The following is a 23628-nucleotide window of genomic DNA, read 5'->3' as shown; positions in this document are numbered from 1 at the left end:
AAAAGCTGAAGTACTCAATGCTTTCTTTCCCTCTGTCTTTATGGACAAGGTCAGCTCCCAGACAAATGCACGAAGCAATGCAGTAGGGGAAGGAGGTGGACAGCCCTTCGTGGGGAAAGAACAAGTTAGGAACTATTCAGAAAAGCTAAACATATACAAATCCAAGGGCCCGGATTTAATGCATCCGAGAGTACTGAGGGAGTTGGCAAATGTCATTGCAGAGCCTTTGGCCATTATCTTTGAAAACTCGTGGAGATCAGGAGAGATCCCGGATGATTGGAAAAAGGTAAATGTAGTGCCCATCTTTAAAAAAGGGAAGAAGGATGATCCAGGGAACTACAGACCAGTCAGCCTTTCCTCAGTCTCAGGAAAAATCATGGAGGGGATCCTCAAGGAATCCATTTTGAAGCACTTGGAAGAGGGGAAAGTGGTCAGGAATAGTCAATATGGATTCACAGAGGGCAAGTCATGCCTCACCAATCTGATTAGCTTCTATGATGAGGTAACTGGCTCTGTGGATATGGGAAAGTTAGTGGATGTGATATACCTTGACTTTAGCAAAGCTTTTGATACGGTCTCTCACAATATTCTTGCCAGTAAGTTAAGGGAATATGGATTGGATAAATGGGCTGTAAGATGGATAAAAAGCTGGCTAGACTGCCGGGCCCAACGGGTAGTGATCAACGGCTTGATATCAGGTTGGCAGTCGGTTTCTAGCGGCGTTCCCCAAAGATCTGTTTTAGGACCAGTTTTGTTCAACATCTTTATTAATTACCTGGATGAGGGGATGGATTGCACTCTCAGCAAGTTTGCAGATGATACTAAGCTAGGGGGAGAGGTAGATACGCTGGAGGGCAGGGATAAGGTCCAGAGTATCCTGGACAGATTAGAGGATTGGGCCAAAAGAAATCTGATGAGGTTCAACAAGGACAAGTGTAGAGTCCTGCACTTGGGACTGAAGAATCCCAAACATTGTTACAGGCTGGGGATCGACTGGCTAAGTAGCAGTTTGTCAGAAAAAGATCTGGGGATTACAGTGGATGAGAAGCTGGATATGAGTCAACAGTGTGCCCTTGTAGCCAAGAGGGCTAATGGCATATTAGAGTGCATTAGGTGGAGCATCGCCAGCAGATCCAGAGAAGTGATTATTCCCCTTTATTCGGCTCCGGTGAGGCCACATCTGGAGTATTGTTTTCAGTTCTGGGACCCTCACTATAGAAAGGATGTGGATGCATTGGAGAGGGTCCAGCAGAGGGCGACCAAAATGATAAGGGGGCAGGAGCATATGATCTATGAGGAGAGGCTGAGGGATTTGGGTTTGTTTAGTCTGCAGAAGAGAAGAGTGAGGGGGATCTGATAGCACCCTTCAACTTCCTGAAGGAAAGTTTCAAAGAGGATGAAGAAAGGCTGTTCACAGTAGTGACAGATGGCAGAACAAGGAGCAATGGATCAAGTTACAGTGGGAGAGGTCTAGGTTGGATATTAGAAAAAACTATTTGAATGGGTTACCTAGGTAGGTGGTGGAATCTCCATCCTTAGAGGTTTTTAAGTCTTGGCTTGACAAAGCCCTGGCTGAGTTGATTTAGTTGGGATTGGTCCTGCCTTTGGCAGGGGGCTGGACTTGATGACCTCCTGAGGTCTCTTCCAGCTCTATGATTCTATATGGCACCTGCTGAGCATGGCACTGAAATGCTCCTTGGTGGGGTCCAGGCTGCCAGTCTAGGGTTTCAGGGGAGCAAGGGGTAGGCTTCATTGCCCAGGATGCATATGGGTATGTCCACGTCCCCGGACGTGATGGTGCGATCAGGGAGAACTGTGCCAGGGTGCATCCTCTGGAACAGGCTTGGGTTCTGGAATATATGGGCCTCGTGTACCTTCCCTGACCATCTGACATTAATGTCCATGAAGCGGCCCTTGTGGTCCAGGAGGGCCTGCAGCACCACTAAAACATTCCAGCCAGGACTTTGTCAAGCCAGGATTTAAAAACCTCTAGGAATGGAGATTCTACCCGCCCCCCCTCCCAGGTAACCTATTCCAATGCTTTACTACCCTCCTAGTAAAATAGTATGGCCCAAGCCCTGGATTATGGATCATTTGGTGCATCAGGAGCACCACAGCCTGAGTGAAGAGATCCCCTGGTCCAGGCTACTCATTTTGGTCCTGAATCATCACGTGGGCAGTGTGCATCAATTGCACATGAGGTGCAGCACAAGGCCCATAAGCCTGGCACTGCTTTGTAGCAGCTCCGGCTCCATGTTGTTAGTGCTGTGGCATCTGCAAGGGCAGATCACTGAGCATGAGTTTGGTGTCCTGGGAGGGAGTAGGCAGTAGAGAAGTGGCATGTGAGACATAGCCATAGGGAGGAGCCCCTTTAAGTACGAGTCTCAGCTAGCCTCAGCAAGCAGCTACAGGAAGTGACCTGGTGCCCTCTCCGGAACGCTTTCCGGAGCTTAAATGCGATGCAGGCTCCAATCAGTGTGGATGTGCTATTCTGAAATAATTCTGTGCTATTTCAATGGTGCCTTGTAGTGTGGAAGGACTATTTTGAAATAATTTTGGGGGGAGTTATTTCAAAATAACTTATTTTGAAATAATGTACCCTTACAGAACTAGAAACAGATTCCATAATCAAATCAATATAAATTCCTTCCAGGTTTAATTTGAGTGGAAGTTAAAATGCCCTGCTTTTATATTTATCTGTGCAAAGCCATGCATACCTATGTCATTACATAAAAAAATTGCATCAGGTGTCTTTAACCTATGTCAGTGTTTTCAATCTGAAAACCACAAAATGGTGATTTTCCCCTTGTAACATTCTCTGTCTTTTGATGTAGAACCCTTAGTTTTTAATGGTGAATTTCTGGTTACCGCATGAGACTGGAGTCAGGCGACCTAAGCCCTATTACTGGATCCACAGACTTGTATGACATTGTGCAAGTTCCCATAATTCTATGCCTTAGTTTGCTAATTCATACAGAAATAAGGCTAACGACATTTACCTACTTCATAGGAGAATTTTCAGCCTTAGAAGAAAGGAGAAACATAGATCAAAGGCACATGAACTTTACCCAAAGCCCACTGAAATAAATGGGAATCTTTCTGTTGATTTCATGTGCTGTGAATCAAGCCCTACATTCTATAAGCCTGAACGATTAGCAGTAATCTTTTATATGACCTATTAGGAAGACAAAGTACACCAAAATATTTTCCCATTTTTCTCACAGTATATTTGACAATCTTGACTGTAAATCAAACTTCATTATTCTAAGAGAACTTTCAGTCATAAAAACTTATATCGCAATCATAGTTCAGGCTAAAGTGTGAGTCTGCACAGCTGTGCACAAAGAATTCTTCCCTCACCCACCTCCTCTGTAGAGCCACACAGCAGCACTTTGGGTTGCCAGGTGTCTGGTATTGACCCAGACAGTCCAGTATTTTGCCTCCTGTCTAGTAAAAAAATTAAGAAAATACCGGACACAAAAAATGTCCAGTATTTTCTGATTTTTTCCCCCGACAGGAGGCGAAAATAACGGACAACTGGCAACCCTACAACACACTCGGCAACTGCCCCCCCCCCCTCCCGCTTACCTGATTCTGCAGAGAAGCTGCGTTCTGGTTCCATGAAGAAAACAAAATGGCCGCCAGCAAAAAGCCTAAAGAATTGAAGCCTTCCCTGGATCTTAGTGCTCAACTTCTCCCCTCTTGCTATCCCTTTTCTGACTCTGCAAGCACTTAAAGATGTTTTAATGCTGTTTTATTTTTTAATTTTTTTTTTTTTTTTGCTTAACTCCCTTTTTTTTTTTTTTTGCTCACCCATTTTTTTTCCCTCCACAGAATTTTTTCCCTGATTTTTTTTTTGGGGGGGAGACAGAGGGGGTGTTCGGTATTTTTGGGTAAACCATCTGGCAACCCTAGCATCACTTGCTCAGCAGGTGGCTGCTCTGGCAGGCAGGGCCCACTGAGTGTATGTCTACACAGCAAAGCTATTTCAAAGTAAGAGCCGTTATTTCAAAATAACTTTACCAGCATCTACACAGCCAAACCGCAGAGGGCTTATTTCTAAATTGGTAAACCTCATTCCATGAGGACTAGCGCCAATTTCGAAACTGCTATTTCGAAATAAGCGCTGTGTAGTCGCTTATTTCGAAATAAGGGGGCTCCAGCCCTTCCCAGGGTGCCCTGATGGCTACTCTGGGCACAACCAAGAAAACTCCTCTCCCTACCCTCCTCTCCGGAGCCCTTAAAGGGGTAGACTCTGGCCACGATGCCTGTGCTAGCTCCAAGCCTGCCAGCCCAGAGCCAGCAGTCACTGCACCTGACCCAGTGGCCCAAGCATGAGCCAGGCACCCAGTGCCAGCCAGCCTTCCACCGCTCCCCAGGACCAGTCTTCCAGCTCCCAGGAGCCTTCCAGGGGCCAGAAAAGGCAGGTGCCTGCCTGGCCTTGTGCAGAGATCAGGGACCTAATTCAGGTTTGGGGGGATGTCTCCAACGTCTATGATCTCCGCACTAAACGGAGGAACACAACCGTCTACAGGCGGATAGCTGCCAGCCTGGCCACCAAAGGCCACGTGCGAACCCAGGAGCAGGTTCGCATGAAAATAAAGGAGCTGCAGCATGCATATGCCAGGGCTACAGGGGGCAGCTCCCAACCAGGGGCAGACCCAGACCCCTGCCTTTATTTTGATGCCGTGGACCGTATATTGGGGGGCGGGACGGTCCGTGTCCCCCAGGTGGTCATCGACCCTGGGGCAGAGCTTGCAGCCTCCTGCTGCTCCAGCCCCTGCTGCCTCCCCAGCTACCACTCCTCCTCCCATTCCTTCTCCCTCTCCCGTTTCTTCCTCCTCACCCTCTCCAAACCCCCAGGGACGCCGAGGTCCCTGCACCTGCAGTGCTGGGAGACAGTTGGGCTGGCGAGACCCCTAACCCTGAGCCCTGAGCTTCTCCGCCCCCTTTCTCCCCTTGCCTCCCTCTGCCAGTTCCCTCCTCCCAGGTTTCCCCCTCCCCTCTTCCACCGTCCCTCCTTCCTTCTCCCACCTTTTTTCCCCAGTCTCAGCTCAGTTTCATTCTTCCCCCAACCCAGTTTTGTTCAATAAAGAGGTTTTGTTGTAATGAACACGTGTCTTTTATTGGACAGCAGAAAGGGGGGTTAGGGATGGGTAAGTGGAAGGACATGAAGGAGGAAAGAGGACCAGCCCCCAGTGGGGCACACCAGGGAGACTGTTACTGCCTGCAGAACATCCTGCTAGGCTCGCAGCAACATATCCAGGAGAAGCACCAGAGTGCCCAGGGGTGGCTCTGGCTCCATGCTGCAGAGTGCTGTGGTGGCTGAGTGAGGGCAACCAGAGCACGCAGAGAAAAAAATGCTTTGCTGTCCCTCAGCGAAACAGGCAAGCAAGCAGAGAAACCTTAGAATCGGCTTTCTGGGGGGGATCCCTTTAAGCACAGGTCTCAGATAGCCTCAGGCAGCAGCCACACAAGGTAACTCTTACCGGATGCCCTGTCAGAACCGGTTCTGGCCAGCCTTAAATGCAATTCAACATCCTATCAGTGTGGACGTGCTATTTCGAAATAGCAAAATGCTATTTTGAAATGTATTTTGTGTCTAGACGCGTTATTTTGAAATAAGCTATTTTGAAATAACTATTTCAAAATAAGATATTTCGAAATAATGTTGTAATGTAGACATACCCACACACAGTGTAGTGAGGATGCCGCTGGGGAGGGGGACCGGGACTTGCCGCAGCTGCGTGGCAGGTGGGGGAGCAGAGGCCTCCTCTAGTGGCTGGGGCTGCAATGCAGAGGGGCCTGGGCCTGTTCAGGGGGCTGGAGCCTGTTCAGGGGGCTGAGGTCGGGAATGGGACCTGCCATATGGTGGGAGAGGGGTGTTTGCTCCGGTGGCAGGGGAAAGGACATGCTGCATGGTGGGGAGGAAAGGGGTTTTTGCTCCAGATGCCAGGAACATGTGTGCATTACTAAATTGGGTGCCATGGTGGCACACATCCAAACCAGCGCATATGACCTCAATATTGATGCATAAGTCAAAACTCACTCTGCTCATGGCTGGAAAATCTTAGAGGGAACACTGATCACAATATAAATACTTTATATATAAATTAAATGCAAAAATACTATGTCAATTCAATGGAAATAAAATCATGAAATGAAAAAAGCTACGCTTCCTATAGCAACATTAACTCTGCCACAAGCCTATAATCAGAACTGTGCGGCTGGACTCATACAGGCCATCCTCGCTATAAGTCCAAGATATTCTTCCAAAAAACTTGGACTTAAAGCAAAACAATTTAAAGTGGGGACATTTTTTCCCATGGCTGACTTCTACTTGTGCAAATCGGTTTTTTTTTTTTTGTTGTTGGTTTTTTTTTTTTTTTTTTGCCTGACTTAAGAGCGAGGAATGGGAAGACTTATAATGCATCAGTTCCTACAAGCATCAATGATTTTAGTGCAGAATGGATGAATACCAGGGCGACTTATAACAGGGACATCCTGTACAGCATATGGTCCATATTGAGTTGTTTGCCCTTTCTTAGTAAAGGTATTGGTTATTCTTTTCCAATGTATTAAAGCATAGGGAAACAAGCTATAAGAAAGACACAAGTTGTGCAAATGAAATGTATACTGAAAGTTGTGGAGCATGACTGATTTAGTGACAGAACAATGAAATATTGCAGTGTACATAAAACAAAACCTGTGGGAACTAGGCTCATTATAGAAAGAAAGAAATCAACCACCCATGAAAAATTACCCCTATTGGCCAGCTGAGAACTGACAATGAAGTCAACTATAAAGGCAGCTGAGACCAGCAGACTTTGCCTAATTAGAATATTAAAAGGAGGAGGAGAGAAAAAAATTAATCTGTATATACAAACACAGATAGATATGCATGTTCCACATAAAGCAACTAGCATTGCATGAGGAATTGTTTATGTTCCAGTATATCTTATCTTCACTCTTCAATATGATAAAGACTATGATAATTTATTTCCCCCATATCTCTCTATTTTTGTTTCAGTACACACAGATAGGTTTCAGCAATGTCAATGTCCCCCATTGGGGGGGACAGACATTCTTCTGAATTTACTATTGAGCAAATAGCACTATATAAAATTTTAACAAAACCAAAACTGCATATTCTTTCAATGTTCTGCATATTACTGTTAATTCACAAACTGTATAGCTCTTGTAACCCCAGTCAGATACCTGGGCATGAGCTGACCTTGGGCATAGGACACTACTACCCAGGTTTAGTCACAGACAGAACTACATGCTATTGCCTTTCATTCTCAGGCCATGTTGAAGATAAACTATAATGAAGGTGTAGTATTTCTAAATTACTACTACTTGAGAATCTCATCATATTAGCATTTTTTACAGCACTACATTATAAATCTATCTGACTGATTTTTTCCACACATTTATCTAATTTGCTTTAGAGGGCTGGAAAGCCAGACAAACAAATGATGAGCAGTTATAGCCATAATTAGATCCCTACTAAAAATCAAAACTCCAGTGGGATCATTGACACCCCACTCCACTGAATTTTACTTAATTTGGTTTCTTGTGTTTGGATTTCAGGGTAGTTCAGCTGGGAACACTGTTGAAAAAATGCAAACAAAAGGCAACTGCATTGCTGTTATTTCATACTTATGGAACGTACATGGAAAGAGAAGCAATCTGTTAAGGGGAAATGTCTAAATTTCTAAAATAATGTTTTTTTCTTGTTATAGCTGAGAAAATGTCCCTCATATTAAAGATACACTTGCAGGTTAAGAAAAAAACATTTTTGGTCCAGACATTGTAGCAAACTCTATAGAATTAAAGCTAAGATATAGCCATCAAAACTCACTGGACATACCCTTTTGATTCTTACTCTGAGAACATTTAGACAGACCCATTTAGAAACCCATTATACCAAAAATAAGATTCATAAGCACAGGTGCAGTTTTGTCAGGGAGGAGGACCTTGTCCTCCCTCAAACTGCAAGCCTTGTGCGGGCATATAATATGCCTCCCCACATATGGCCCCACTCAGGACCGGCCCGAACCATTCGTCATTAGTCAGAAAAACAAATGATGAACAGGTATAGCCCTATGTGGCATCATCAAAGGTGCTCAAATGAGAATTCTCTTGAATATCTGCCCCATAGAATTTCCTTACTTTCATTATGAATTATTATTTCTTCCCTATTCTTTTCTCAAGCAATAGCTGCTTTGCTGGACAAATCATGCAACCAAGAAGAAAAGATACCTTCAAATCTATGATACAAGTTTGGAGAAGTATTGGGGAAGGCTGTAGACAGACATAATTAACACTTTCCCCCAGAAACAGAAAGAATCATTTCTCTTAGGGTACGTCTAGACTACATGCCTCTGTCGCCAGAGGCATGTAGATTAGGCTACCAGACATAGGAAAATGAAGCGGCAATTTAAATAATCGCCGCTTCATTTAAATTTACATGGCTGCCGCGCTGAGCCGACAAACAGCTGATCAGCTGTTTGTCAGCTCAGCGCGATAGTCTGGACGCGCGGGTGGCGACATCAAAGGTATTTGTCGACCACCCAGGTATGCCTCCTACACCGCTCCTACGCCTCATCCCAGAGGCATACCTGGGTGGTCGACAAATACCTTTGATGTCGCCACCCGCGCGTCCAGACTATTGCGCTGAGCCGACAAACAGCTGATCAGCTGTTTGTCGGCTCAGCGCGGCAGCCATGTAAATTTAAATGAGGCGGCGATTATTTAAATCGCCGCTTCATTTTCCTATGTCTGGTAGCCTAATCTACATGCCTCTGGCGACAGAGGCATGTAGTCTAGACGTACCCTTAGATACAAAATCATGAATAATATACAGATGAAATTTGTCTCTCTGCCAAGTGTTACCACAGGGATTGTTAAACAAGTTGTTCACAGTCTAGACTCGAGGAACACATTTCTAAACTACTGCACCTAAAATATGTTTCTAATCATCCCATTAGCAAGCAGTATTTAAAAGCATGGCTATTTGTTCATTAGTATAAGGATTTTCATAATGCCACCAAGTAATTTGAAATACCCTGCACTTCAGCATAATGAAATGGTTAACACTCCCACAACATTTTCTGTGAAAATGATCCTGGTACATATAACTACCAAATTAACAAACACTACAAAGACCCTTTATTATGCAAGAATAGTGAAGAATGCTCCAGAGGGGACATTTTAAGCACATTTAAACTGTTGTTTTGGGGAAGGGAGAAATTTAGGAGGAGATGTGAAAAAAGAAAAAGAGTGCTATTTAAATATTGCAGAATACTTACTGATCCTTTAGCCAGTCCTTCACAAAAGGGATGGAGAAGAATTCTGTGAACGGCTCATCTTTCCTCTTTAAATTCTGGCTGATAATTACACCATATATTTTTTAAATATACAATTAATAGGAAAACATCATACATTCATCTCAATTCTCAATTGTTATTCTATTTGTAAATTAATGCTGCTGAATCATTGGACATGGTTAATATTTAGAAATAAGATTAACTTACTTGTATAACCACTCAGTCAGAAAATCACAGGCGATAAATTTGGTCCTTTTTCTCTAAAGATAGAAAATAGTTTCTAATTATTTATTACCTTTGGATTAGTCACATTTTAACAACTGCTGTAGAACTGCAGCAAAGTTGATCGCCATTGTTAAATAAAATATATAGCACATTACTTTGTTTATTATAATTTTGCAACTGCCAAGCATGTAAGGCAGTAGTCCCCAACCTTTTGGGGTTGCCAGGCGCCTGGGGTCAGGTCTGCTCACGCACTGGGCACCCAAGGGCGGGGTCGCTCACATGCATGGGGGCAGGGCCACCCATGCACTGCACATCTGGAGCCGGTGGCACTCCTGCGCTGTGCGCCCAGGAGCGGGGCCGTCCATACGCCGTGTGCCTGGGGCCGGCGCCGCTCCTACACCACGCGCCCAGGAGCTGGCAGCACCCATGTGCAGCGCACATGGGGCCGGCAGAGGAGGCTGCCCATATGTCACGCACCCGGGGTGGGCACATCCCGGTGCTGCTCCTGTGCCGTGCACCCGGGGCTGGCACTGCACCTGTGCCATGCGCCATGGAGCGGGGCCACTCATGCGCTGCGCACCAGGGGCCGGTGCCGCCCCTGTGCTGCACATCCAACTGGGGGGGCCACCTATGCGCCGCGCACCCAGTGGCCGGCGCCGCCCATGCTCCGTGCACCCGGGGACGGGGCGAGCCTCGATCACTTGGCGGGCACATGAAATGGCCCGGCAGGCACCATGGCGACTGCGGGCACCACATTGGGGACCACTGATTTAAGGTTTAGCCAAAGATTTAAAAATTTCAATTGTGGAGTCACTAAAGCCCAAATATGAGTAAAGAAAATGTGTCCATTTAGACATTTACACTAGGATCTTTAGGTTTGTGGCACTGTATTTATAACAAATTCTTTCCCAATATCATTTTTTCTAAATTGTGGTCTCTTTGACTGAAGGAATTAATGGATTTGATGTAAGAAACTCCTGTGTATTACTGCACATTGTGTTCAAAGGTGTTATCTCATTCTTACAATGTCTCCTTAAGCTACTTATGACATATTTTTCATCATCATAATAGAATTTCACTTTGATATAAACACTTTTTCACTTTTTATTAACATGGCATATAAAAGTGTTAAAGTGACTGCAACACACACAAAGAACAGATTCAGAAATATATGCTTTACCTTTCATTTATAACTGGAGACAAGATACACATATTATGAACTAATAAGGACCTGCTAAATTGACTGCTGATTGCACCCCCATCAACTCCAGTACTCAACTGGGTAGCAAGGAGTAAGGAAGGTCAATAGGAGAATTTCTCCAGACTTTCATGTCAACCTACTGCAGTGGGTACACAGTGGAAATTTGACCTAAGGTACGTTGACTCCAGCTATGTTATTCACGTAGCTAGAATGTGTATATTAGGTCGATTGTCTCCCATACTGTGGATCTTGCCTAAAAGTAATCTAATCTGTAAAGTAATGTTGGCTATTGTGTATAGAAACCTTAATAATCTTTTCCATACAACACCTTACCAGTGTACTACAAAGATACACAAGACTCTAGACTCTTTTTTTTAATGGATCTCTACAATGGAAAAGATAATACAGGTTGAACCTCCTGAATTTGGGACTCTTTGGTCAGGCAGGTCTCAGACAGCTGAGAGAACATGGCCTGGAGAGCCCTGTCTGGGCCAGCAGTGACTGGACCATGGCAGTGGCCAGGGGAGCTCCTGCCCCAGCTAAGAAACCGCTGGCATCAGTTGGGCCAGGCGGCCAGAGAACCCTGGCTCCAGCTGGGGAAACCTCAGCTGCAGTAGGGTTTCTGGTGACAGGCAGCCTGGCTGGGGATCCCTCTTCCCCTCCTCCCGTAGCAGCAGGGCTGGCAGTGGCCCCAGCTTGGAACACCAGGATACCTCTGATGGCAGCCCCCTGGCCATGGAACCCATGGCTGAAGAGGGGCAGGCAGAGGTGAGCGGCCCCGGCTGGGGAACCCCAGTGAGTTCCTAGTGGCAGCAGGGCCAGTCCTAGTGGCAGTGCGGTGTGCCTGGGGGATCCTGGCCATGGAACCCCTGGCAGCAGCAGAGCTGGCAGTGGCTGGATGGCCCCACTCCGGGAACCCCGGGGAACACTGTGTGGCAGTGGCCAGGCTGTCCTGGCTGGGAATTCCAGGAGACCTTGGTGCAGTGTGCGGGCACCAGGATGGGGAGCCCGTGGTAGGCCAGCATTAGCAGGGCCAACAGCAAGGCAGGAAGCCCAAGGGAGAGGAGCTCAGGTGCGGAGCAGCCAACAGGAGAGCATTATCCTCTCCTGGTCCAGCAAATTCCTTAGTTCCAGACAGCTCAGGTCCCAAGGGTGCTGGACCAGCGAGTTCCAACCTGTAGCACTGAACCACATCTATACAATGGAAGTAGTATGAAATCACATCAGTGCAATGGAGCTGAGGGAAGCATTATGCTTAAGTCATGCAAGCTTCTTACCCCACTGCACCTGACCGGTTCAGTAGGCAGCTCTGAAAGGAAGCAGGGCCTTCAGAAGGAGCATAGTGACTGATCGTCTCTAGTCCTTTTCTGTGAAAGAAGAAGCAACAGCACTATGGCCAGGGACTCTTTGGAACTATATGTTTCATCCTCCAGGTAAAGTATCACTGAAATAGGAGTTGCCAACTTTCACAGATTTATTGAGATTCTCATAAGAGTAGGTGTTTTTTTTAGAAGCCTCAGCTCCTGGATCAACTTGTGAGAATCTCTACTTTCATGTAAATTTCTAGCCCTTATGTTCAGGGAAGGGGAAAAGCTTGAAAATGCCGTGCCTTAAGTGCTTCAAAAAAATCAGAAGGCAAATAAAAAGAACTAAAAAAAACCTGAGTTTAAAAAAATTCAGGTTTTTAGCTAATCTTATGATGGAGGGCGGGTGCTGACTTCTGACTTTTGAATACTTGGGGTTGACATTATTTGAAGTTACCCTTTTAGCTTTTGTAATAATGTTCAAAAAACCCCAAATCAAGTAAAATTATATATATTTAGACTCTGAATTTAGTAGTATAAAAATAAATATTAGTGTATTCTGAAATCCAGGAAGCGGGGTGACTACATTAAAAATGTTTTCAGGACAGCATAATTTTAGCTTACTTGGAAACATTAAAGATCATACCAAAATTGATACATATGTCTAAAGATGACTTTTGTAATTACAAAAATGATACACAATTGAAATTTTTGCTTTGATATGTTTAAGCAGTCAAATATTATGTAATTCACTTGCCACTTTTCTATTCAAGATACTGGCTGATTCTACTGTACTTGCACTGGACACTAATAAACAAGCTGTTCTGTTGTTGCCATACACAGTAGTAAAATGAATGTTTATTTTCTCTTAGGGTACGTCTACACAGCAGCGCTAAAGTCGAATTAAGCTATGCAACTTCAGCTACGTCAATTGCGTAGCTTAAGTCAAAATAGCTTATTTTGGCTTTTGACGCTGTCTACACAGCAGGAAGTTGAAGGAAGAACACTCTTCCTTCAACTTCCCTTGCTCCTCATGAAAAGAGGGTTACCATAAGAGGGAGTAAGAAGTCCTCCAGCTCGACATTATTTTAAAATAATGCTGCTGTATAGATGTACCCTTGAATTATATCTTACTATTCAATTCAAATACATTGTATCTTTCTAACATAGTGTTAATGAAAATACTAAAGTATAACTGGGGAAATGAAAGCAGGCATATTATGTAAATGCTCTGAAAATTATTTAAATTAGCTAGCCCTAAATAAACCACATAATGACAACATTTCTTTTCTTTTTACAGCAGATACATTGTTTCTCATGGCATTTACAACATTATTTAGTTTTGAAGTTTCATTCCATACAGTTCACTAGTGCTGCCAGAGCTACTATTAAAATAGCCAGGCAACCCGATATGTAAGGGACATGCTGAAAGACTGAATCACTTCTGAAGCAGAGAGAAAAAAATGGAAGAAATGTTGTTTTTCTTTTGTTTGGGGCCAGCATGGACGTGTTGTGCATACTCAGGCACACACAGAACAGTCAAACTATTGTGTCATTGCTCAGCTAAAAGCACTATCTGTTGGGTGGTCCAATGAGAGTGGTGGAACCTTTATGTGACCTTCACAAAGCACGTGCACATTCCAGTTTATAAATACATTGCACTTTACTAAAATTCAAGAATAAAGTCCTAAGCAAGGTACAATCTCCCAAAATTAATGCACAGGATCAAGAGCAACATTTGGAGATAAAGATCAGGTTATACACAGCTAAGGACACAGAACCAGAAGCAAAGGATGATTAGGAAGGAGGGAGGACCAAATCATGATCTAGTTGAAGTTAACTGCAAGACTCCCATATCCATAAATGTACATCAATTTAGCCATAAGATCAACACTATCAGGAATAAGAAGCTAGTTGTAGGAGCAACAAGAACGATTAAAGAACTAAGATTATAAGCAGCAGCCAGCATTCAGGGACTAGTGTAATTCCATAGCTGGAACTGAGAACATAGGGCAGAATTAATGATTCGGGGCCAAATGCAGCCAGCATTCAGGACCAACTGTCAGGATGCCATGCCAAATTTTGGGAACAGCAGATAGCTGGACTGGACACAGGAAAAAGGACTAACGCACTTGCAGTTCCTTATGCATTTGCAGCTATTTCTGAAGAGAGACCTCCTGTGAAGAGACCTACTGTGAGCTCTCCTTGTCCTCTACCCTCAAAAGAGCAAATTGCTGCAGACAGCTAATGTCATGACTTCCTCCTTTAATCAGTAATGTTATTATCAGTATTACCATGCTAGTCATGGACCAACTCCCTATTGTGCTAGACACAGTACAGATACAGAACAAGAAGACAGTCCCTGGCCCAAAGAGATTACAGTCTAAGTTGTTCTTTGCTTGTGAACCAGAAAATTGACAGACATTTCTTGGCAGCACAAGAAGAATTTTAAAGGGCCAGGACTGTAAATCTTTTAGGACAGAGGGAGTTGTGTTTCCAACCCCTTAAACTCACCTTAACTTCATAGGGGCAGTAGTTGACTATTGATCAAATGTAGGACAGCTTTTGAATTTCATCCCAGGACTAATAGGAACTTTGCCAATGAAGGCTGCCTGTTGAATTAGTTCTCCTCTTAGCTGGGTTGGCATCCTTGGGTGCTTTTGGATTCAGAGGGAGCAGAAGTTGACAAGAGCATTATTTTTAATTTTTGCTTAGCAAAAAGGTTGAGATGCAGGCCTTCTCAAAATTATTCAAGGCTTTGTCACCACCACACAGAATTTTGTAGAGTGCTCTGCAAGGGGCTAGCTTTGAAAACTTGTGCCAAACATGGCTGTTCACTTTCACTACACAATGCTGCACAGTGTATGTTTTGAAGTAAAATTCAAAGCATGGGTCTTGACTGGATCCTCATTTTCCTAGAGATTGTTTCTCAGTGCTCCATCCTAACAGCTGAGATAAGCAAGGGGCTCTTTCTAAAAGTTCACAAAACTGAACGTTCAAGGTCTGCAGACTCAGTGGCCTCAGCTGGCTACCTAGATTCTGGAATTTATCAGCCTGAATTTTACTGACCTTCAAAACTCACTTCATTTTTGTCAAAGGGGTGCTGGAGATTGGCTTTATGTTTTCTTTTCTGGATGGGGCATTTTGTGTTGCCCAGTTAGCACCATGTTAGTATATTGATTCAATGTATGTGATCTTACAATTTATACAGCTGAATTGATAGGTGGTAATAGGTACATGTTATCAATTAGAAAAATAAAATTAATACAAATATCTTTAAACAGAGGTGATTTTGTATTTGTAATTATACTGTATTTTTCACCTAAATAATTGATCCTAGGGGCCCAAAGCCATAAGTACAAACCAGAATACCTGTAGTCTGCAGCATAAAAGAATGTTCACGGATGATGGGTCATATTTTCTTTTGAAACACAAACCTAAAGCATAAATAGTGACTGACTTGCTCCTGCATTAGGCATGGTGAAAATCTGCAGTACGCTCAGGGAGCTCCAGGAGATTCTTAGGGACAGAGGCACTCAGTGCTCTGTCAACACAGAAAACTGTTTCCTTGAGGTAAAGCACATTCTTCAACAAAGGAGCGTTTAGCAGCCAAGCTGACAGAGCCCCTCCACTATGGCTTAGCAGCAGTTCCCAAACTTTTCCAGATGGGGACCCATTTTGACAATTCAGGAAGACTTGGTGACCCAAGGCAATTCAAAAATGGTGGGAGGAGGAAGGGTAGAGCCACCTGGGAAGACACTTGATGACCCTTTTGAAATGTAATGGTGACCCATATTTGGGTCTTGGCCCATAGGTTGGGCAACCCTGGTTTAGGGGAATCACTTCACACTGATCACAGACCTTGTCCTGATGAAATTCCCATATGCCTGGTGCATGATGTGGTATCTATCCTAGCTACCTTAAGTCTTTTAAGATGCAACAGAACAGCAGTAGTGCCACATAATACCATTTCTGTCCTGCAAAGAGATGTCTGTGTGCTACGGGAGGGCTCCCCTTCCATAGGAAGGTATGATGTGGCCCATGCCACGTCTTTACCGGATGCAAGAATCACAGCATAAAAAGCAGATATGCTGACACATTGATATGGCCCTCAGACAGAAGAAAATTTTAACAGTGTTTTAGAAAACAGGTGTGAGGAAAGACATAAGGATAAAATATTATCAGCAAAATTCTTAGGATTCATGTACAGCTAACTTACATTCCAGTATCTGGATGTGCAGAAACAAAAGAAGTCTCCCGGAGGAGTTTGACTGGACTTGTCATGACAACACCAGATGCTGTTCCTAGAACATCTAACAATCTGTAGTTCTGAGCTCTGAAAGGCAGCTCCCTCACAAGAGAGCTTTCTGTTAGCTTAGCAAAAATTAACATCTTAACTAGAAAGCCAAGATCTGACCTTGATTTCACCTAAGACCAACTGGCAGACTTTGGCTCAATCTCTTTATACTATGTTTTTTCTAAGTCATAGTATTAAACCAGACATTTTTTAAAGAACCCATCACAGCAAATTGTTTTAGAAAGTAAAATCTGTATTTGTTTGACAGGAATGTAAAAATTATCCAGCATTCAGTCTAAGGAACTTACCTTTTCTTCTGCAATGAATTATACAAGAGTAACTAACCAAAACAGTGGTTCAGTCATCACTGAAAACAATCAGCAAAATTCACCATTGGAGTATCTCTAACTAAAGATGGTGGAGCTACACCAAGGATAAATTTGGCCCATTATGAAATTTTTAAACACTGTGCAACTGTCATCACTGCAAATCAGTGAAATTTGTGGTTGTACTGTGGCCTACCTTTAGAAGGAAAAAAGTGACACAAATTGACCTGCTCTTGGCACATTCCTTCTACTCTGCACTGATCAGGACAAACACAGGAAAGGTCTGCACAATGTGTATTGTTAACCTGCTGATGTGTTTACAAACTATACACAGGAATCATTTTCCGTTCTTTATCTTATACATTATGTGTTAAGTACAATACAGTGCAAAAATACTGTTAACATCTAGCTGAATTCATCATGAGCAAGGAAGTTTATTGGTAACATTTCCATTCACTTTCCAATATTTACTATACTTTTTAATGTAATATTTTGTCAGAGTCCCACCTGCAAACTCACTTTTCTGAGGTTATTTGAGTCCATCCTGAAAGGAATGTCAGATAACGCTCACAAAAATGTTTAGACTTTGTTCAATTTTTATTCTGGAAAAGGAATACCTTACTCAATTCTCAAGTGAGAAGAGGTGAAAAAGAAGGCAGAGTGGATAAAGCCTTGAGAAAATGGACCATAGGGAAAAATCCTGCTTCAGCAGGGGGAGACACTAGGAGATATAATGGTCTCTTTCATCTCTAATGTAAAAATGTAATTTTTTCAGTCTACTTTTATATTCATGTCAGCCTGAAACATGAGAATGCACCCAGCAATTGATTATTCTTATTACTAATATTGCTACATTTCATATTATGTATGTGGACATTATCATGCAACAGCGTATATTAAAATTTTAAACTTCAAACGCCTCTTGTTTCCACTTCTCTCTCTGCACCAGATCTCACTAATTCCTTTTCAAAGGAAATTGACAAAATACAACTTGATCTTCCCTTTCCCGCCTCCTCCCTTGTCATAGATGCAGAAGTTTCTCATGAACTTTTCTCCTCTAATGCCCCCACTTGCCCCAATGATTCCCTTCCATCCCATCACCTGACCTATTTCACATCCATTCTCATCCTTCTCCTTCACCTTTCCCTCTCCTCTGGCTTTTCCCCCTTACAAAACAAGTATGCCACCCATCTCAAATAAAATATACTTGACTTCACTTGTCCCTCCAACTACTGCCCCATCTACCTTCTGCCTCTAAGCTCTTAGAAAGTATTGTTTATAATCTCTGTCTGGAGTTCTCCTCCTTTACCTCAGACACTCTCCAGTGCTGCACTCCTAGTCAGACTGCTCTTGATAAACTCTCTAACCTTGTCTTAACCAAAGCAGAGAACGAACACTCCATCCTCATCCACTTTGACAACAGATTGCGCTACACAGCTTAGTGTATAAGTAAGGGTATGTCTACACTACCACCCTAGTTCGAACTAGGGTGGTTAATGTAGGCAACCGAAGTTGCAAATGGAGCCCGGGATTTAAATATCCCGGGCTTCATTTGCATCTTGCCGGACGCCGCCATTTTTAAATCCCCGGTAGTTCGGACTCCGTGCCCGCGGCTACACGCGGCACGGAGTAGGTAGTTCGAATTAGGCTTTCTAATTCGAACTACCGTTACACCTCGTAGCCGCGGGCACGGAGTCTGAACTACCGGGGATTTAAAAATGGCGGCACCCGGCAAGATGCAAATGAAGCCCGGGATATTTAAATCCCGGGCTTCATTTGCAACTTCGGTTGCTTACATTAACCCCCTAGTTCGAACTAGGTTGGTAGTGTAGACATACCCTAAGAGACAAACGCTCTCAAATATATGTAGATAATTAGGTGGCATATGTGACAGCACGTCAGGGAGCCCCCCAACCCTCCACCCCTGTCCGCAGCAAGATGTGACTCCACCAGCCAGTAGAATAGAGAGGGTTTATTGCTGTTCTGAGATACAACACAGCATAGGACTGATGCAGGCATAAGAGGATAGGCCAACGGCCCTAGTTCCCTTGGGGGAAAGGGTTACAGGCTCCTGAACCCCCCTACACTGGTTAGTCTGCTTCCTTCATGCTTCCCCACGCTCTCACTGCCTCCTCCCCAAGCCACACACTTCTTTTGTTCAAACCCCTTCCCTGGTCAGGTGAGAACCGGTTGGGCCATGACACGAGGGCCCCCAGGGGCGACCCTATGCTGGGCAGTGCTTACAGAGAGAGGCCAGTAGAGGTCGTCCACAGCCAACAGCCCAAGCATAGCAACCAGTGAATTCCCAGCCAGAGTGGGCCTAGAGCCACTAGAGCAGACAGTCCCCCAGCGACGTCACAGCATATAACACGTTTTGGGGCATGGCTTGGTTTAACTAGGACAAACAGGTTAAACTGAAGGGCTGCAACACAAAAAGGGTCCAGTGGGACACACTGCATTATATAATGTGGTTAAAGGCAATGACACCATGGGGGCCTGATTTCCATACTCATTGACCTCTATGTTTCACAGCAGGTCCAGCAGCCACCCAAAGCTTGTAATGAACTTTGCTGGGCATTTAGTGAAAATAGGTATTTTTGGAACATCCGCAAAGTTAGGCATATTTACAAAATGTGCTTTGGGGCCCATGCAGCCTACAACTGAGAAGGCCACCGTATGGACACAGAATGGCGGGGAGTCAGGTGCCACCTGCAGACCCTCGAGTGCAAGTTTTGAGAACCAAGGAGCAATAACAAATGGGGGGAGGCGTAGCTGAAAATGGAGGCTGGAAATGGGGGCAATAACAAATGGGGGCTTATCTCTCCCTAAGCTTTAAGTGCTAAGGGCTCTCCTTTAGGATTTCCCTAACAAGACAGCAGGGGCATATATATGGGATATTTACACTTCAGGATCTAGAGGTGAAAGAAGTCGTAATGTTCAAAAATCAAAGTCTGCAGTGGGAAGGAGTCATATTACAGAGAAAAATATTACTTCTGAAATTGAAGAAGAATAGGGTAGCAGGACATTAGGAAAAACTTCCTAACTCTCAGGGTGGTTAAACACTGGAATAAATTGCCTAGGGAGCTTGTGGAATCTCCGTCTCTGGAGATATTTAAGAACAGGTTAGACAGACATCTGTCAGGGATGATATAGATGGTGCTTGGTCCTGCTGTGAGGACAGGGGACTGGACTCGATAACCTCTCAAGATCCCTTCCAGTTCTAGTATTCTATGATTCTATCATATTCAAGCATCTACATACATTAGATTTGCAGATTTCATGTAGGCTTGGTTCCTACAAAGACTGGGCAGTATTGCTTAATTCTCCATACCCACAGAGTAGCTTAGTTAATGATGGACTAAAAATGGCCTAGTGTTCTGTTCACTGTTCCTCCACTGACGAGACTTTCCATTTTTGTTTGCATTCTAGAAACTTGCAGATGGGCCATGCAGACCATATGGATCTGTAGCACAGTATAGTTTACTGGGAACATAGATGGGTTTCCAGTTGCCTGGAGGTTTACAGTCTGTGGTGGTGAAGCAAGTGTGAACTGGCATAGCAGGAGGGACATGTTATAGAACCAGTTGATGCCTCTTCTTTACACCATGATGGCCTGGGAGCAGATATCAGATAGGACTGTGCTTCATCTTGGGAGTTGGGGTAGATACAGGAACTTGTTTCTGGGGGTAAAAATTATTTACAGGCAGTCCCCGGGTTACGTAAAAGATAGAGACTATAGGTTTGTTCTTAAGTTGAATTTGTATGTAAGTCGGAACTGGCTCCAGATTCAGCCACTGCTGAAACTGATCAGGGGCTGACTACAGGAAGCCCTAGGCAGAGTTGCTCTGCCCCCGGCTTCCTGGAATCAGCCGCTGATCAGTTTCAACAGCGGCTGAATCTGGACTCCTGGGACAGAACAGCTGGGGCACTGCCGGGTAGGTCCCCACAGGACCAACCCGGCAGCACCCCAGCTGCTCTACCCCAGGCGTCCCGCAACAAAAGCCTGGTCTGCTGGGGGGGGAGGGGCGCACTAGCTGCGCCCTCCCCCCCCCCCCAGCAGATCAGGGAGACCCGGGGCAGCTTTTCTCGCCCCGGAGGTTGAGGTGGCGGGACCGCTGCACTCTGGGCGGTCCCGCCGCCCGCGAGCTCCGGGGCGAGAAAAGCCCCGTTCGTAAGTGTGGATCCGACATAAGTCGGATCCGCGTAAGTCGGGGACTGCCTGTACTTAGACATGTCTCAAAGCAAGGTGTGGCAGATAGCTGTGAAGCTGCCATGGGTCAAGAAGGGTATGTCTACACTACCCCGCTAGTTCGAACTAGCGGGGTAATGTAGGCATACCGCACTTGCAAATGAAGCCCGGGATTTGAATTTCCCGGGCTTCATTTGCATAAGTGGGGAGCTGCCATTTTTAAAACCCCGCTGGTTCGAACCCCGTGCAGCGCGGCTACACGGGGCTCGAACTAGGTAGTTCGGACTAGGATTCCTATTCCGAACTACCGGTACACCTCATTCCACGAGGTGTACCGGTAGTTTGGAATAGGAATCCTAGTCTGAACTACCTAGTTCGAGCCCCGTGTAGCCGCGCTGCACGGGGTTCGAACCAGCGGGGTTTTAAAAATGGCGGCTCCCCGCTTATGCAAATGAAGCCCGGGAAATTCAAATCCCGGGCTTCATTTGCAAGTGTGGTATGCCTACATTACCCCGCTAGTTCGAACTAGCGGGGTAGTGTAGACATACCCGAAGGGAAGGAGATATGAATTTGGCCACCAGCCTGTTAAGACCAGTTATTCAGGCAGAATGGGGTCCACCTAATTTGGGAGCTGATATATTTTTAGCTGATGTCAAAGAGAGCATCATGTGTTTGGAAACCCAGGTAAGTACAGGGGGAGGGGAAGGAAGAGGAGACAAGCTACCATAAGCAAGAATGTTAATTTACATATGCACATTGTTGTAGCTTCATATTTCTTCAAGCACATTTGTGACATGCTGAAAATTTATACTTAACTGTTACATCAAGAATACTTTAATTCAACTTGTTCATGTTATATTTAAATACCAACACCACACATATAAAAATCCACAAAAGGATCTGTGTAATGAAGGTGAAGCAGAAGTAAAGGCACTAAATTTCTTTCAAGAAATGATCTCATGACTCTATAAATATTGTAAATGGGTTTTAGTCATCATTTACAATATTTTATGCATGTTAGGCAGTAGATTTTGCTTGTAATTAATAAAAGGTATGTCTACACTACAGCGTTATTTCGAAATATCTTATTTCAAAATAGTTAATTCGAAATAAGTTATTTCGAAATAATGCATCTACACACAAAATGCATTTTGAAATAGCGTTTTGCTATTTCAAAACAGCGCATCCATACTAAGTGGACACTCAATCGCATTTAAGGACGGCCGGAACCAGGTCTGGCAGGGCATCAGGTCAGGAGTTACTTTGTGTGACTGCTGCCTGAGGCTATCTGAGACCTGTGCTTAAAGGGACCCCCCTGGACAGCCGGTTCTCAGCTTTCCCTGCTTGCTTGCCTACCTCCATGAGGGACAGCAAAGCATTTTGTCTCTGCGTGGTCTGCTCACTCGGGACACCACAGCACTCTGCAACATGGAGCCAGAGCTGCCCCTGGGCACTCTGGTGCTTCTCGTGGATGCGGTGCTGCGAGCCTGGGTGCACTTTTTGCAGGCTGCCATCCTGGAGGTCTATTGGGGGATTGTCAGTATCCAGGAGGCCCTGCGGGAGAGCTTCCACCCTGAGGAGCATTAAGTGCCTCCCTGGTGTGCCCCACTGGGGGCTTGTGCCTCATTCCTCCCTCACATCCTTCCACTTACCCCTCCCTAACGTCAAATAAAATACATGTGTTTTCATGAACACAAACTGTCTTTATTTAACAAAACTGAGGGGGGGAGGGTGTGAAACTCTGGTGAGACTGAGGAAAGGAGGCAAGTGAGGGGAAAAGAGATGGTGGGAGAGGGGAGGGGGAAACCTGGGAGGAGAGAGCTGGAAGGGGGAAGCAAGAGGAAGAAGGGGGAGGGGAAGTTCAGGGCTCAGGGTTGGGGGTCTTGCCGGACCAACTTGATTGTCGTGCAAACCTGCTCCTGGGTTCGCATGTGGCCTTTGGTGGCCAGGCTGGCAGCTATCTTGCCATAGACGGCCGTGTTTCTCCATCTAGTGCGGCGATCATGGATGTTGGGGGCATCCCCCCCAAACCTGAATAAGGTCTATTATCTCCACCCTGGACCAGGATGGTGCCCTCCTTCTCCGGGCCTTGGCAGGCTCCTGGGAGCTGACAGACTGCTCCTGGAGAGTGCTGGAGGGCTGGCTGCCAGTGGCTTGCTGGCTCATGTTTTGGGGCTACTGGGCCACGGGCAGTGACTGCTGGCTCTGAGCTAGCAGGCTTGGAGCTGGCACAGGCACTGTAGCCAGAGTCTACCCCATTAAGGGCTCCGGGGAGGAGGGAGGGAGAGAAGTGTTCTTGGTTGAGGCTGGAGTGGCCACCAGGGCACCCTGGGAAGGCTGGAGGCCCCCTATTTCGATATAAGTGTCTACACAGCACTTATTTTGAAATAGCTATTTCGAATTTGGCATTATTCCTTGTGGAATGAGGTTTACCAAATTCAAAATAAGCGTTCCACTATTTCGAATTAATTTCGAAATAGCAGTTTGGCTGTGTAGATGCTAGTAAAGTTATTTCAAAATAACGGCTGTTATTTCAAAATAACTTTGCTGTGTAGACATACCCAAAGAATAATGCTTTGGTTATATGAATGCTAGCTGAAGTAGGCAAGGTTCAGTTAGAATTTGTGAATTTAAGTTAGATATGGAAATAAACTGTCCAAGTATTAAGCACTTAGTCAGCAATGGAAAGTAATACTAGTATTCAGGCATGTGGTTACCAAGAGCTATTGTTTTGCTAACTTTATTCCAAAAGAA

The 23628-nt window shown here is 44.9% G+C and overlaps 1 protein-coding gene across 4 annotated transcripts in view; it reads right to left on the bottom strand.

The window, feature by feature from the left end:
• Positions 1-23628, bottom strand: part of IQCK (IQ motif containing K) — a 124506-nt gene that overhangs the window by 76116 nt on the left and 24762 nt on the right. For 3 of the 4 annotated variants that reach the window (XR_012896151.1, XM_075899410.1, XM_075899412.1), the window contains exons 5-6: positions 9540-9592; positions 9315-9392 (exon numbers count right to left, since the gene is read on the bottom strand). Coding sequence is in view for 3 of the 4 variants with exons in the window: in XM_075899410.1 (XP_075755525.1) it covers positions 9315-9392; positions 9540-9592 (131 nt within the window). In the remaining variant the exon portion in view is untranslated. The remainder of the gene's footprint in view (positions 1-9314; positions 9393-9539; positions 9593-23628) is intronic. The other variant, XM_075899411.1, reaches the window with a different exon arrangement.

The sequence above is a fragment of the Pelodiscus sinensis genome, chromosome 16 (assembly GCF_049634645.1).
Source record: "Pelodiscus sinensis isolate JC-2024 chromosome 16, ASM4963464v1, whole genome shotgun sequence".
Lineage (NCBI taxonomy): Eukaryota > Metazoa > Chordata > Testudines > Trionychidae > Pelodiscus > Pelodiscus sinensis.
The sequence above is the reverse complement of the archived record's forward strand: the minus strand, read 5'-3'. Positions and strand labels throughout refer to the sequence as shown.